General features: G+C 39.0%; 2 protein-coding genes across 3 annotated transcripts; both read left to right on the top strand.

The window, feature by feature from the left end:
• The first annotated feature begins 1,623 nt into the window (after positions 1 to 1,623).
• On the top strand, positions 1,624 to 9,240 carry LOC116248633 (uncharacterized). 2 transcript variants are annotated; one of them, XM_031621538.2, is made up of 5 exons: positions 1,624 to 3,989; positions 5,218 to 5,517; positions 5,677 to 6,113; positions 6,191 to 7,594; positions 8,198 to 9,240. In XM_031621538.2, the coding sequence occupies exons 2-5, from the start codon at positions 5,496 to 5,498 to the stop codon at positions 8,603 to 8,605; spliced, it is 2,271 nt and encodes a 756-aa protein (XP_031477398.1). In that variant the 5' UTR covers positions 1,624 to 3,989; positions 5,218 to 5,495; the 3' UTR covers positions 8,606 to 9,240. The 2 variants fall into 2 exon arrangements, with proteins under 2 accessions (XP_031477398.1, XP_031477399.1); XM_031621539.2 differs by having other exon boundaries at positions 5,607 to 6,113; positions 8,198 to 9,239.
• On the top strand, positions 1,718 to 3,553 carry LOC116246631 (disease resistance protein RUN1-like). Its single transcript, XM_031618425.1, has 2 exons — positions 1,718 to 2,235; positions 2,881 to 3,553. Exons 1-2 carry the CDS (start codon positions 1,718 to 1,720, stop codon positions 3,551 to 3,553), a joined length of 1,191 nt encoding a protein of 396 aa, XP_031474285.1.
• Positions 9,241 to 13,729: the final 4,489 nt, after the last annotated feature.

Genomic DNA, 13,729 nt, shown 5'->3' on the forward strand with positions numbered 1-13,729 from the left:
CAATTTTCATCATTATAATACCCAGTTTCCTTTTCTTGTATACAAATGTCAAAAGAGGATTATTATGAAACTACAAACATGGTCACAAATAAGTCTTAAAGTTTTAAAAGATGTTTTTCTCCAATATAATACGGTGAGTTTGAAAAAAAAAAGGAGAAAAATATGATAAATTTTTTAAAATTTAAAAAAATTAAAAATAAGAGAAAAATAAATAAGTAAAAAAATAGTAACACAAATTTGCAACAAATAAAAAATAAAACTGAAAAAAAAACAGTTTGACATTAAAAGAAACTGAAAAAACTAAAAAAAAAAACACGAAAAATGCGTTAAAAACTAATTAAAAAGGCGTTTTTTTTGTTTTTAACTTTTTTTTTTCAAAAAAATGCGTTTTTTTAGTTTTAAACGGCTAGTTAATTTATCGCATTTTTTTCCACGTTTATTTCCAAAAAAATACATTTGTTGTAACTATACTACAGAACTAGGGACCCATAGATTCATCTGATTAGACAGCTTACAAGTTGCTCTTGTTCATCATTCTTCGTTTTGAAAAAATGGTAAGGTATCCGCGGCTCATTTCTATTGACTATGTTTAGTTTTAAATTTGGTCGTTAGTTTTAGCTTATTGTAAACCCTGAAAAATTTTTGGATGTACATATCAATTTTAACTCCTAACAGATCCATCCTTGGAATCTGAATTTGCATCAAATTTCCAATCCACCGAATTATTTGTAAAATATCAGATCTTATGCTAGGTAGATTAGAATTTGATATTCGAAAATGAAGACAAATTTTTTGGCCAATTACATAAAACGTGCGGACCAATTAAGTTGAATTTGATAAAGTCCAATATGAACTGCTTACTTCGAGATCCAAATCGTAGAAGCCAACGCGTCTTTAATCCAACGCGCCCTCCATGCCGACGGGCATCATCAATGACCAAACTAATTGACTCCAGCTATGTGTGGAGTTCGGACTCAGATGATTGAGATCCAGATGCTTAGATTCAGATATTATGTTAATCATGATCAAATACTTACTTGAATCTGAATCTGAATCTGTATCCGATCGAATATGTATTTTCTTAAAACCAAATCAGATCCTAGATTCTTTTCGATATCCGAATGATTCTGGATCTGTCGATTATTATATCTAAAGCTGATCCATTCACATCCATACCTGCCACTTTTCTCTTTTGATAATGAATTGACATAAACCTTTATTCTTTCTTTAATGCAGAATAAGATTTTACAAGAAATTGTAACTATCACGTCCAGAACCATTTTTTAATCGATGACAACCAAAACGTATAGCCTTTGCCTTTAGATTTTTAAAAAATTTTCTAGTGAAAGTGTAAACACACTCTTACAGACAAGATGTGTGATAAGGAATCAAACGCAGCATAACATAAAGCAATGGCGTTTGATGTGCGGAAAACATGAAGATAAAAAGTTGCTTTACTGCGTGTTTAAGTTGTTTTCGGGGAAAAATTGAAGATCTTTGTGAGGGCAAAAAAATGAAGAAGAACTCCGCAGAGCTAATGGTAAAAAAGTTCATATTGTTTTTGTATATATATATATATATATAATGGCAGCGGCTTTGGAATAAAAAATTGCGCCGGTAAGAGGGAAGTTCCCGCCCTCGTTTTCTGATAAATGCCTCCATCCATTGTTGTTGCATCTAGAACTGGCTGATCTGCGTTGACCTTCTATTTGGGCATATGAAGTCGCAGAGCAACAAGGCAGGGCCTTCGATGTCGCCCCTGTCCAGGAGCCATGGACGCTTTGACTACGATGTATTCTTGAGCTTTCGAGGAGAAGACACCCGCCATAATTTCGCCGGCTTGCTCCGTGATATGCTTTATCTACAGGGCATACACGCCTTTTTTGATGAGGAAGATTTGCACAAGGGACAGAGGATTGAGGAGATATTGGAGGCGATAAGCAGGTCCAAGGTATTGGTTCCCATCTTCTCGCAGCGCTACGCTGAATCTAAGTGGTGTTTAAGAGAAGTTGCCAAAATGGTGGAATCTTGTCATCATGGTGGGCAAGAGAGCCTCATCATTCCTATCTTCTTTGATGTGAATCCGGCCGACGTGCGACATCAGAGTGGCCCATTTGAATCTGCCTTCCAGAAGCACGAGACGAAAAGCTGGAGGAATATCTTCGGCGAGGTCGATGAATGGAAGAACGCACTGCTATACGTTGGAGGAATTTCTGGCTTTCATCTTAAGAATGGGTGTTTCATGCTTCTCCCACCTTTTCTACTTCCATCATTCTAATACTCAAATATTCTTTTCCTGTATCTGTATGCAAATGTTAATGAGGACTATTAGGAAGTTAAAGAACTAGGAACCCATACATTCATCCGATTAGACAGCTTACAAGATGCTGTTATTTATCATTTTTCGTTTTCTGATAACCGTGGCTCACAGAGATCGGCATAAGAGGTGGAGGAAGGGTGGTATAGTTTATGGATACCGCTACTACCACTTATCTTCTGGTTAGCCAAATGTTGGTGGCGGTCTCTGTTATCCCAATGTATATTTCTCCAAAGTGAGGAACAGAAGAAGGAACTTACAATCTTGAATCAATGTTTAATTTCTACCCATTCCCTGCCGTTTAATATCCCTTTTCAGTCTTAACAGGATATGCGTGATCTTTTCTCTTTGCTATCCATCAGCCGGAATATGGATTTTCTATGTTCTCTCAATTTCTCAAAGTTGTGCTTAGGCACGTGGTTGATTAAGAGTATTGTGATTCCGAATCAAATCCGCTGGGAGATGGTCTCCTCCACCTTTTATTGCCAGAGAATGAAAGATAAGATTGTTATCCACCTCATGAAGTTGTCTCTAATTGAGATTAAGGTTACTATGTTTTGCAGAAACCAAAGGGAGCTTATCAAGTCAATTGTTGCAGAGATTCAGAAGGTTTTACCAGCTGACAGGCTCCTTGATGAAGGGGAATACATTGTTGGTCTTGAGCACCGTGTGAAAGAGATGATGAAGCGCTTGGACTTTGAAGCAAAAGATGTCCGGATCATTGGAGTCCATGGTATTGGCGGTATAGGGAAGACAACCCTTGCAAAGGCGGTGTATAACAGAAGCCATCGCTTCTTTGAAGCTAGTAGCTTCATCGAAAATGTAAGGGAAGAATCGAAATCCAAAGGTCTCGTCCAGCTGCAGAAACATCTCATTCAAGATATTTCAAAAGGCAAACACAGAAAAAGGATAAGTAACATAAGTCAAGGGACCCAAATGATTATGCAAATGGTTGGTAGTAAGAGTATTCTTCTTGTTCTTGATGATGTCAATGAACAAGAGCAGCTCGATGCATTGGCTCGCAAGATAAGCTGGTTCCATTCAGGAAGCAGAATCATCATCACTACAAGGCAAGTGAAGATCCTCAAGCTCGCAGGATTGCCGGCCGAAGCTGTTTATATGGTTGAGGAATTGCGTGAGGAAGAATCGCTTCAGCTATTCAACTATCACGCATGTGGAGACGAACAGCCCAAACAGGAATACACCAAAATTATCCAAGGAAGTCGTATCAATTAGCAATGGGCTACCATTAATTCTCCGAGTATTCGGATCACTTTTTAAAACAGCAGAAACACCAGAAGAGTGGAACAAATTGCTGGAAGACTTAAGACTTCGTCAAGATAGCAAAGTTCATGAAAAATTAAGAATATGTTATGACAGTATGAATGACAATGAGAAGCTAATCTTTTTGGATATTGCATGCCTTCTTGTCAGGAAAAATGTGGAGGATGCGATATATATGTGGGAAGATCATAACGTTTCACCTAATCTAGCTATAAGGAGCTTGCAAAATAGGTCCCTTGTTAGGATTAACAAGGGAAAGTTTGAAATGCATGACCAAATAAGAGACATGGGAAGGGAAATCGTTCTAAGGGAAAGTCTCTTTCTTCCCAGAAATCGCAGCAGGCTGTGGCGTGAAAGAGACATAGTGGACTCTCTAAGGAACTCTCAGGTAAGACCTGGTCCGGTCCTTTTCTCTTACCTTAAGGTAATCTTTGTCGTTCTTTGTATATATATATATATATATATTAGTTGTCCGCAAATCGTCTTGAATCAGTCTTTCAAAGAAAATCAGTGCTAAACTTTAAGAGTGCCATGTGTTAGCTTTGAACTTTCGAAAAGTATGTTTTATGATTTTAATTAACATTCATATATTTTTAATTTATTTTAAATAGCAATTAGTTAGTATTTTTTGCCATTGGATGACTGATTAAAAGCCCATTTTTACAACATTGGTAAAAGCTTAAAACGAATTTATATGATTTCAGAGCAAACTTTTGTCTTTAAAGGACAACGATTTTCCGACAAGCAAATTCGTTTTTGGAACGTTAGTTGTTTTGTCATTTTCAAAGTAGCAGAGATGTAAGTTGTGACGTTGGTTTCTAAATTGTCATTTCTGTAATGCTATGAGAGACTATAATTTTTGTTTATCAATTCCTATATATATGTATATATGCAGCTACAAGACCCTCTTCGACTTTGTTGGAAATCATGTAAAAAAATTATAATCACTAAAACAATGAAAACATTGGTGCTTCAACCTGTATCAAATAGATGAGAATTGATACTACTTTGCAAGAATTGATGGACAATACCAATATAGACAAAATCGGTCCATAGCATGACAGTAGCCAGCGCCACAGGACTGAGGATCTCTCGAAAAACAAAAGAAAGTTGAGCCTTGACTTCTCGTTACTCGAATTTAGGACCAAACCAGTCTCTATGTGGGCATTGGTTCCCAACTTGAGAAGATCTTCTAGGATGGTCATATCTATCCAATAGTGGTAAACTGTTTCCCTACAAATCCCCACTTTAAGGCAATTATCATTAAGGTCGGCAAAAGCGGAAGCAATGTTATGGGTTTCATTGGATGGTATGGATGCAATCTGCAAACAGAACTTTCCTTTGTAGGATGAATGACAAAGTACACATCGTTCTGCTGTTTTATAGTCCAAGGTTTGATTGCAGGCACTCCAAGTCATACTGTCTTCTGGCTGTTTTTAGGTGAAAGTTTCTCTGCTCTCACTTGAGTAGATTTTCCTAACTGAAAACTTATCTAGGTTTCTGCAAGTCTATTCTGTCCACAGTCACCAAGATGTAGGTTCATATATGGCAATGCTGTTGAACAAATTATTAATGGAGTGTAAAGTTCGCAAACCAATCTAATTATGTGTTTTCAGGGAAGCATGACTGAAGGGATCATTCTCAACTTACGTGAGGGAAGCGACACAAGATTAAGCACCGAAGCCTTTTTATTGATATCCGAACTCAGAATACTCCTTATCAACTCTGCCATCTTTGGTAATTGTGACTTTAGGCATTTTCCTGCAAGCCTGAAATGGTTAGAATGGAAAGGATGCCCCTTGGAAACATTTCCACTTGAAAGCAAGTTTAAAAGCGTTGTGGTCCTTAACCTGTCCCGGAGTTTTATCAGCCAATTGTGGAATTGAACAGCATCATGCTCAAAATCTACCAAAGAGGTTTGCAATTGATACAATGTCTAGTATTCTATTGCAACGTTACTGATGCAGAATGTTGTTTATTGACTTAATATGCACCATTTTGACAGTTGTATGAAGGACTAAAAGTCCTTGATCTCTCCTGCTGTGATTGTCTCAATTGCACTCCCAATTTTGCAGTGGCGCCAAACTTAAAGAAGCTGATACTTGACGAATGCAGCAACTTGAAAGAAGTCGATGATTCAATTGGGTTTCTGAAAAAATTGGTGTTTCTTAGCATGAGGGAGTGTGTTTCCTTGGAGAAATTACCCAACAAAATATATGAGTTGAGTTCTCTTGCAGTTTTCAATCTCGAAGGATGCCACAAGCTTGTTGCTTTTCCACAATTTCTGGCAGGATCGGATTCCACGGGAGACTTGCATGGTGTGATGAACAATCAACCCACTTCTAGGCAACTGACAAATTTCATGAGAGGTCTTTCCAATCTCGAGGAGCTCATCTTGAGAGACTGTGAAAGCCTTGAATTTCTACCTCGCCTTCATGAGTTTCATTCTTTAAGAAGCCTGCACATAGATGGTTGCCAGGGCCTTAACCGCATCAGGAAATATTTGTTTGAGGTAAAATCTCTCTCTCTCTCTGAGAATACAAACATTTCCTTGACGGGGTCATTTTTTTTTTCCTGTTGACATTTCAGAATGTGGCAGTTAGAGAGTGGGATGAACTCAGTGTTTCTGGAAGTGAAACGCAGTCTTCGAAGCAAGAATTTTCTTTCATGGTTCCGATCGGATCTATTAATGATCCCTTACTTTTGCAGCAGCTACAGTGCCATGGTTATGGTGATCCATGCGAAGAAGGGACCATGACATTACATGTTCGTTATGAGGATATAGCAAATAATTGGTTGACCTTAGATACTATATTTGAAGCTCGCTGTGACTATTCCATTTATGAGGACAATGCGTATGGCTATTGCTACACAATCTGTTTTGGTAGGAACGATCAGATAAATGAGGCCCCAAGGGGAGAAACCGTAATTATGAAGGTTACAACTGTGAACAATTGTAAGCTGACAAAAGTTGATATCAAACTTCAAAAAAGTAGCAGGTTTAGTGGTGAGAACATGATGAAGCCATACATCAGCATATCTAGAAGGGAAGCTTTTATGAGTCCACCGACTTCAGTAAATCCATCATCATCAAGGAAATTTGAGTTTGAATTCTCTACATTCTTCAGTGCCTATCAAGCGGATAAACTCGAAGTCATTGAATATTCAGCAACGCTTGATGCTCGTATCACTCAAATGATGTGGCGACTGCATGCCCAATGTGGAGAACAAATGTTCCACTTTGGGTGGACTATTGAGGAACTCATCATCCTTACCTTGATCTTTGGTGATACCGAAGTTTCATGGTATGAGCAATGGCATGAAACGATGTTGCCACGACAAGCAAGGGATAGAGTTTGTCATACGGTACCTGCTCTTGTGAAAACAGCAATTTATGACAAAATGAAAGTTCTCGATATCTCTCATTGTAGGTTTCTTGTTAGGACACCTGATTTTGCACGAACCCCAAATTTGGAAAAGTTGATTCTTGACCATTGTGGATCCTTACTTGAAATCGGTGAATCCATTGGACAACTGAAGAAGCTTATCCTACTTAACATCACTCGATGTGCAAAACTGCTTGCGCTACCTTGCGCTATTTTGCAACTGAATTCCCTTCGAGTACTCAGCCTTGAACGTTGTTCAGCAATCAAGTTCCTACCGGAAACTTGTTCTCGTATATGGAAGAGTCACATGATGCATGTAGGTTTGGAGGCGCTACAAGAGCTCGTACTTGATTATTGCACTTTAAGAGGAATGCCATACTATGTTGGAGGACTTCAGTGCCTGCGTCGCCTATCCTTGAGAGGTTGCTATTCACTTGCATCTCTACCACTTTCTATTGGAAGTTTAGTGGTACTAGAGGAGCTGAATGTGGCAGAGTGCTCAAAGCTCTTCAGTATCCCTGGCTTGGAGAAATTGAGATCACTAAAAGTCGTGCATATGAACGGCTGCGATCATCTCGATCTCGAACAGATTCATAGGCAGTTGAAGGTATCCTTTTCTTCTTTTCCATTCAATTATGATTATTTCCTGTTTTTTTGTGATTTGTCACTCTTAGGGCTTGTTTAGATGGAGGGTGAGGGAGAGAAAGGAATGAAAAGAAAGTCCTTTTCTGTATTTGGATGATTAATTAATAAAGAGAAAAAGGAAATGAGAGTTAATAACTGTATTTGGGTGCAAAGGAAATGAAAGAAAAAATAGTTTTTTAATGTAATTCTAATCCCTCTTAAAATGGAGGGATTGGTAGTTCTTTTTTTCTCTTTTCCCTCCTCATTCCCTTTCCTTCTTTTTTTTCTTCCATCCATTTCTTTTCCTCTCTTTCCTTCATCCAAACATAAGGTTACCCTCTATTTCCCTTCATCCAAACATATAGAGCAGGTTATATCATGCTTCCTGGCATCATCCGTCCCCGTGGTTTCTCCTCTTTCATTTGCCCTATAAAATACATTTTTATTTCTCTCTTTGTTACATACTCTTGGTCCAACGTTTTAGCTGTAGTCAAGGCTTTTGGCCAATCTTTTATTAGAAATCACAGCTTTTTCTCTCCTTTTTATGGTACTTTGCAACTTTTCTGCCTCCATTTTTCTTGTGCAGGTCTTTCAGGATCTCGAGGCATTTAGCATTTCCATTGCAACTTGGAACGTCATCAACACATCTTTTCTCTCTCCGATAGACTTGGGCAAGAGCAGCAGGATATCTTTTCCCTTTCCGAGAGGAGGGCGCGTGGGCAGGGAGCCCCTGTATGTTGAACAAATCAATGTCGCAATTGGAGGAACACTGGGTTATGGAAGAATCAATCTTGAGATCAAAACTACAGAAGAAAATGTTCTACATGTTGATGCCCTGCCTTTATCAAAACTACATGTTGATGCCCTGCCTTTATCAAAACGTTCAAGCAGAGATGTATCAAAATTTGAAGCCGAGCAATTATCAGCGAAGACTCAGGCCCCTTGTAGACAAACCTTTTTACAAACGTTCAAGCAGAGGTGTATCAAAATTTGAACCCGAGCAATTATCCGCGAAGACCCAGGCCCTTGTAGCCCCAGTTAACGCCCCAGTTAACTGTTACAGAGCCTGGTTTAGGATGGATGATGAGGTAAATGAGCGCCTAAGGGTGGAGGCAGCAGCAAGTACTGATGATGCCACTAGCGTTGGAGTGCTGCACGTATCTTGCACAGAACCATCGTTCTGGCTGCAACGAGGTGATATATGGTTTCGCCAACGTCTCACACCAAAATTCAGGGGGTTGCGATCACCAGAGGATGATGGCACAGCGAGCAAAAAGCTAAAAATTGAAGGCTCTCCTTAATTTGTGCACCGCAGGTGACTATTGCCTACATTAGTTGCCTTGTTATCCAATGGACGAAATTTCACCCTCATGCATGTGTCTCGTCTTCTCTTCTGCCAATTTTGATAATACCAAAAAGTTCACGATCGGTACAAATCATGAGCTTTTCTGAGAAAAATGAGAATTATTATGAGTACTAAAGAGGTTGTATGTGCATGCTGTAACATATGCATGAGCTAGTATTATTCGTTCCCTTTTTGTAACGCATTGCACAATCTTATTTATTTATTTCTGTTTATTTTGACTGACGATCTGAGATCTAGATCAATACCTTTCTTACGGTAAAATCTAGGTTCTCCAGGACCTTAGTTGAAGAAGCATTCATTTTGAAACCTAGTATTATGTCTGAAATTGTTAATAAGGTGTCAATCTAGCGTATACATCTTAAATGAAATTTTTCATTTTCCTTTTCACTCTTTTCCCCCCTTTCAAGCGTTGAATTCTGCTGATTTGTTTTTCCGAGAAGTTGTACTTGAAGCAGAATGGCTCAACCGTTAGAAATCTATAAAGTGGGCATATACATATGTCGATTGTCGTTTATTTGTGTAGATAAATCCAACTAAAGGTGGTCTAATAAGTCTGAGTCTCTATTATCTTATTTAGTATGGATCATATGAGCAGAAACCCGAGAATATTCATATTCGGTTCATCATGGGCAAAACTGTCATTTGACTCTTATAAATAGTATTGTGGTCTCCAAAGCACAAGGATTGAGAAAAATTCATTATATGATCTCCTCTGTCTAGCGGTGGGCATCAGGGCGGCCGGCCCGGCCAGGTAAAACTGGGTCCAGGTCAGCTCGACCGGCCCAAAACTCTGGCCTGGGCCCGACCCAATACCTGAAACTCGGGCTTGGGCCGACCCGACCCTCCATGAGTCATCAGAACATGGTGCCCCTCAGGTTTCCTATGTACGCCCTGTTTAACTTTTAGAAGCTGATACATCCACCAACTTGCCAAATCCTGATTAAATTTTTGTATTGCTACTTAGAGAGGGAACTCCCTCAGCAAGCGGGTCAGAATCCTGCTGCTAATCGTAGGTGAATTCATATTCAAAATCTAACATGAACATGTTCCTAATTCCTAATCCCATCTAGAAAATTATACTAAGGTAACTTTATACAGGTTGCTTCACTATGGCATTATTTTTAATGAAAAGCTTAGTCTCAATGTATCTCTGTTTTGGAATTCGTTTGTATCTTAAATCATCCATTAAAATTACTTTTCTCGGTGAAATGACATAACCACCTCTTAAATCAGGAAAAAAAGGAAGTTTACGACAACATGCAAGTAGTCTCCAACGTTGGGAAAAACTTATGCTAATTTGTGGTAATTAATTTGCCGTAAGAGGCTAGGAATTTGAAGGGAATGAAGGTGAAATCTCTCGGATCAAGTCCCAACATCGTCGTTGTGTTGCTTGAGCTTTCCCCTCTCTTGTCCTCTTAAAACTTGTGCTTGGAGCTCACCATCAATTTGGAAACAATGGAAGTATGTACAATTCTATTTTCAGATGACAGAAAATGTGTAAGTGAAGTGCTAACTGTAATTAAAACAACAAAAAAACGAATGTGTCATGAAGTCACAAATTTCAGATGGATTTGACGATGACAGTAGGGAGGGAATGAGGAATGAATATGTCAGTTCACCATGAGCCGGGGATCGATTAACTTAAGGAAAACCTATTTTAGAGATTAAGCCTCATAGTTTTGTCACGCTAACAAATATTTGGCGACTTTGTCAAAGAAGAAGAAATGAATGCAAATTAATGAGCACCTGCCCCACCCACATGGCCTGTCTCTCTAGTTGGGTGAGTAGTTGATGAGTCTCAATGGGTCAATAATGGATGAATCTCAAAACCTTATCTTGAATCTCAAAAGCTCCTCCGCGAGATCCACGGAGAGTAATGTTTGTCTCATTTTCAGATGGAAATAGTAAAGGAATCCATGATTGTCATCGTCATCTTTGGCACCTATCATTCTTTGGTAGTTGGAACGCTATGTAAGTATTTCATTAATCTACCCTCAAATATTATGGTAGATTGGTAAGACATTGAAACTATGTGTCCATGATTTTTTTTTTTTATGTTCTTGATTAATTTTGCATGCTATTCGTTTAATTATTTAAAATCCTTTCAAAATATTTTTAGTGGATTCACAATTGGCTCAATTGTATCTGCAGCGAATGATGAGCCACTTACTGAATCTTCAGCCCTTTTGATTCAGTTTAGCAACCGATTTTTGCAGTGTTGGTTTAAATAAAGTGTCGTAAGATGAAAAAATAAATGTTCTGAGTTTGTAAAATTTCTCTCTAAGCATTAATTATATGAATATTTAATCGCTGGAAAACTATATATATATATATATATATATATATATGATGCCTTTTTTTCATTGGCAATTTGTGGAAGTGAAGATGGTGGACTTGAAAATGAATCGTGGAGCAAATTATAATGAAGCCCCGGGACCTCAAAGACGTATAAAAAAAGAAAAAAATCATGCCCATGCTGCCACCAAGGACCAAAGAAACAAGTGAATATATATATATATATGAAGTTGAAATAAAGAACTTAATTCAGATCTTGGGTCTGACCTAAAATACTTATAAGTTTGATAGTGAATCATGAATCTTATAGAAGAGCGATCAAAAACCCAAAATCAAGTTGTTTCCGCTTTCAGAGTAAAGAAAATCAAGTTGATATGATGGCGGACTTGCTCCGGCACGTAGACTAAAAATTCATCCCGATCCAACCATTAGCTAGCTTTCAGATTCAACATTCATCTTGATCCTGCATCCGGAGACAACAAGAAGTCGACACGATGGTGGACCCCTATGTTGGGTCGGGTCCAGCCTCAAAAGAGGACCCGACCCGGCCCGTCACTTAAGTGACGGGCGGGTGAAGGAGAAGGCACCCGATGGTGCCCCTCCCTCTCACGACGCCTCACACATCTCTCTCTCTCGTTTTTCATTTGGGGAAAAAGAAGAGGGTTTCCTCTTGTGGCTGCTCACATCAAGAGGAGAGGAAGAAGAGAAAGGCAAGGAGGAGAAGAAGGAGAAATCGCAGCAAGGTGCGTGGGTCGATTGGCACGCCAAGAAGAAAGAGGAAAGACAAAGAAGAAAGAGAAAATGAAGGGAGTCTTCATTGGGTGATTTCTTTCTTGAATCTTTGGGGCTCTTTCTTTCATTCGTATAAGAGATTGTTATTGCTCTCTTGAGTTCACTGTTTTTCTTAAAACAGTAGGGATATTGTTGCTCGTGTATTTGGCTCCTTTTCTTGATATATAGAAAGTCTCTCTTGCCCGTGGTTTTTTACCCCATTATTGGGGGTTTTTCCACGTAAATTGGTGTCTCCTTTTTCTTGCATCTCTAGCATATATTTTGATATATATTGCTGCAACATTGGTGTTGGAATCTCGATCTTATGCACGCTGCCCTGTAATTCCGTTTTTCAGCAGTTTTGTGGTGGTTTGCCCTATTTTATTGTTGTTGAAGCATTCTTGTTGGGGGACACGACTATAACAAAGTGGTATCAGAGCCAGGTTAGCACCAGGTTAGCACCAGGTTAGCACCAGGTTAGCACCAGGTTAGCACCAAGTTAGCGCCAGGTTAGCGCCAGCGTGGTTGTGAGCATTCTTATTAAAGGATGGAGTCGACCCCTACTAGAATGGTCTCTTTAAATGGAAACAATTGGACTATATGGAAAGCGAAAATGGAAGATTTGCTGTATTGTAAAGACCTGTATGCACCAATTGAGAACCAAAAGCCAGCGAATATGACAGATGAAAAATGGAAGTTATTGGACAGGAAAACCATTGGCACCATCAGACAATGGTTAGATGACTGTGTTTTTCATTTGGTATCCGCAGAGACGAGCGCTAAGTCGTTATGGCAGAAGTTGCATGATCTTTACGAGAGGAAAAGAGCTGGGAACAAGGCTTTCTTGATTAGGCAATTGGTAAATCTGAAACTTAGAGAGGGAAAACCAGTGTCAGAGCATTTGAATGAAGTACAAAGCATAATCAATCAGTTGTCAGCCATGAAAATGATATTAGATGATGAGTTACAGGCACTCTTGTTGCTCAGTTCTCTTCCCGACAGTTGGGAGACTTTAGTTGTTTCTTTGAGCAACTCCGCTCCAGATGGTGTGCTTACGATGAAGCATGTAACCAGCAGCATTCTAAATGAAGAAACAAGGAGAAAGTCTCTTGGTACTGGTAGCTCGCAAGTGCTAGTGATGGGAGACAGGGGCAGACAGAAGAACCGTAACAAATGGCAAGACAGATCAAAATCCAGGTCCAAATCAAGACCAAAGATGACAGGTAAATGCTTTCACTGTGGTATTCCAGGGCACAAGAAGATTGATTGCAGAAAATGGAAAGAAGAAAAAGAGCAGAAAAAGAAGATTCAAGAGAATGTGAAGCCAAAAGAGTACACTGCAGTTGCTTCAGATGATGAGGTAGTGTTATTTTTATCTGAAGAAAATGATTGTCTTACAGTTCAGAATGGTGATTCTACATGGATTTTAGATACAGGGGCATCATATCATGCCACACCATGTAGAGAGTTATTCTTATCCTACAGAGCAGGTGATTTTGGAGTAGTTCACATGGGCAACAGTGACACTTCGAAGATTGTTGGGATAGGAGATGTTTGCATTCAGACGAGCACAGGATGCAAGTTGACTTTGAGAGATGTGAGACATGTTCCAGACTTGAGAATGAATTTAATTTCTGCAGGAAGACTAAGTGAAGATGGATATTGTACTTCGTTTAGTCAGACAGG

This window comes from Nymphaea colorata, chromosome 2 (assembly GCF_008831285.2).
Source record: "Nymphaea colorata isolate Beijing-Zhang1983 chromosome 2, ASM883128v2, whole genome shotgun sequence".
In the NCBI taxonomy this organism is placed as follows: domain Eukaryota; kingdom Viridiplantae; phylum Streptophyta; class Magnoliopsida; order Nymphaeales; family Nymphaeaceae; genus Nymphaea; species Nymphaea colorata.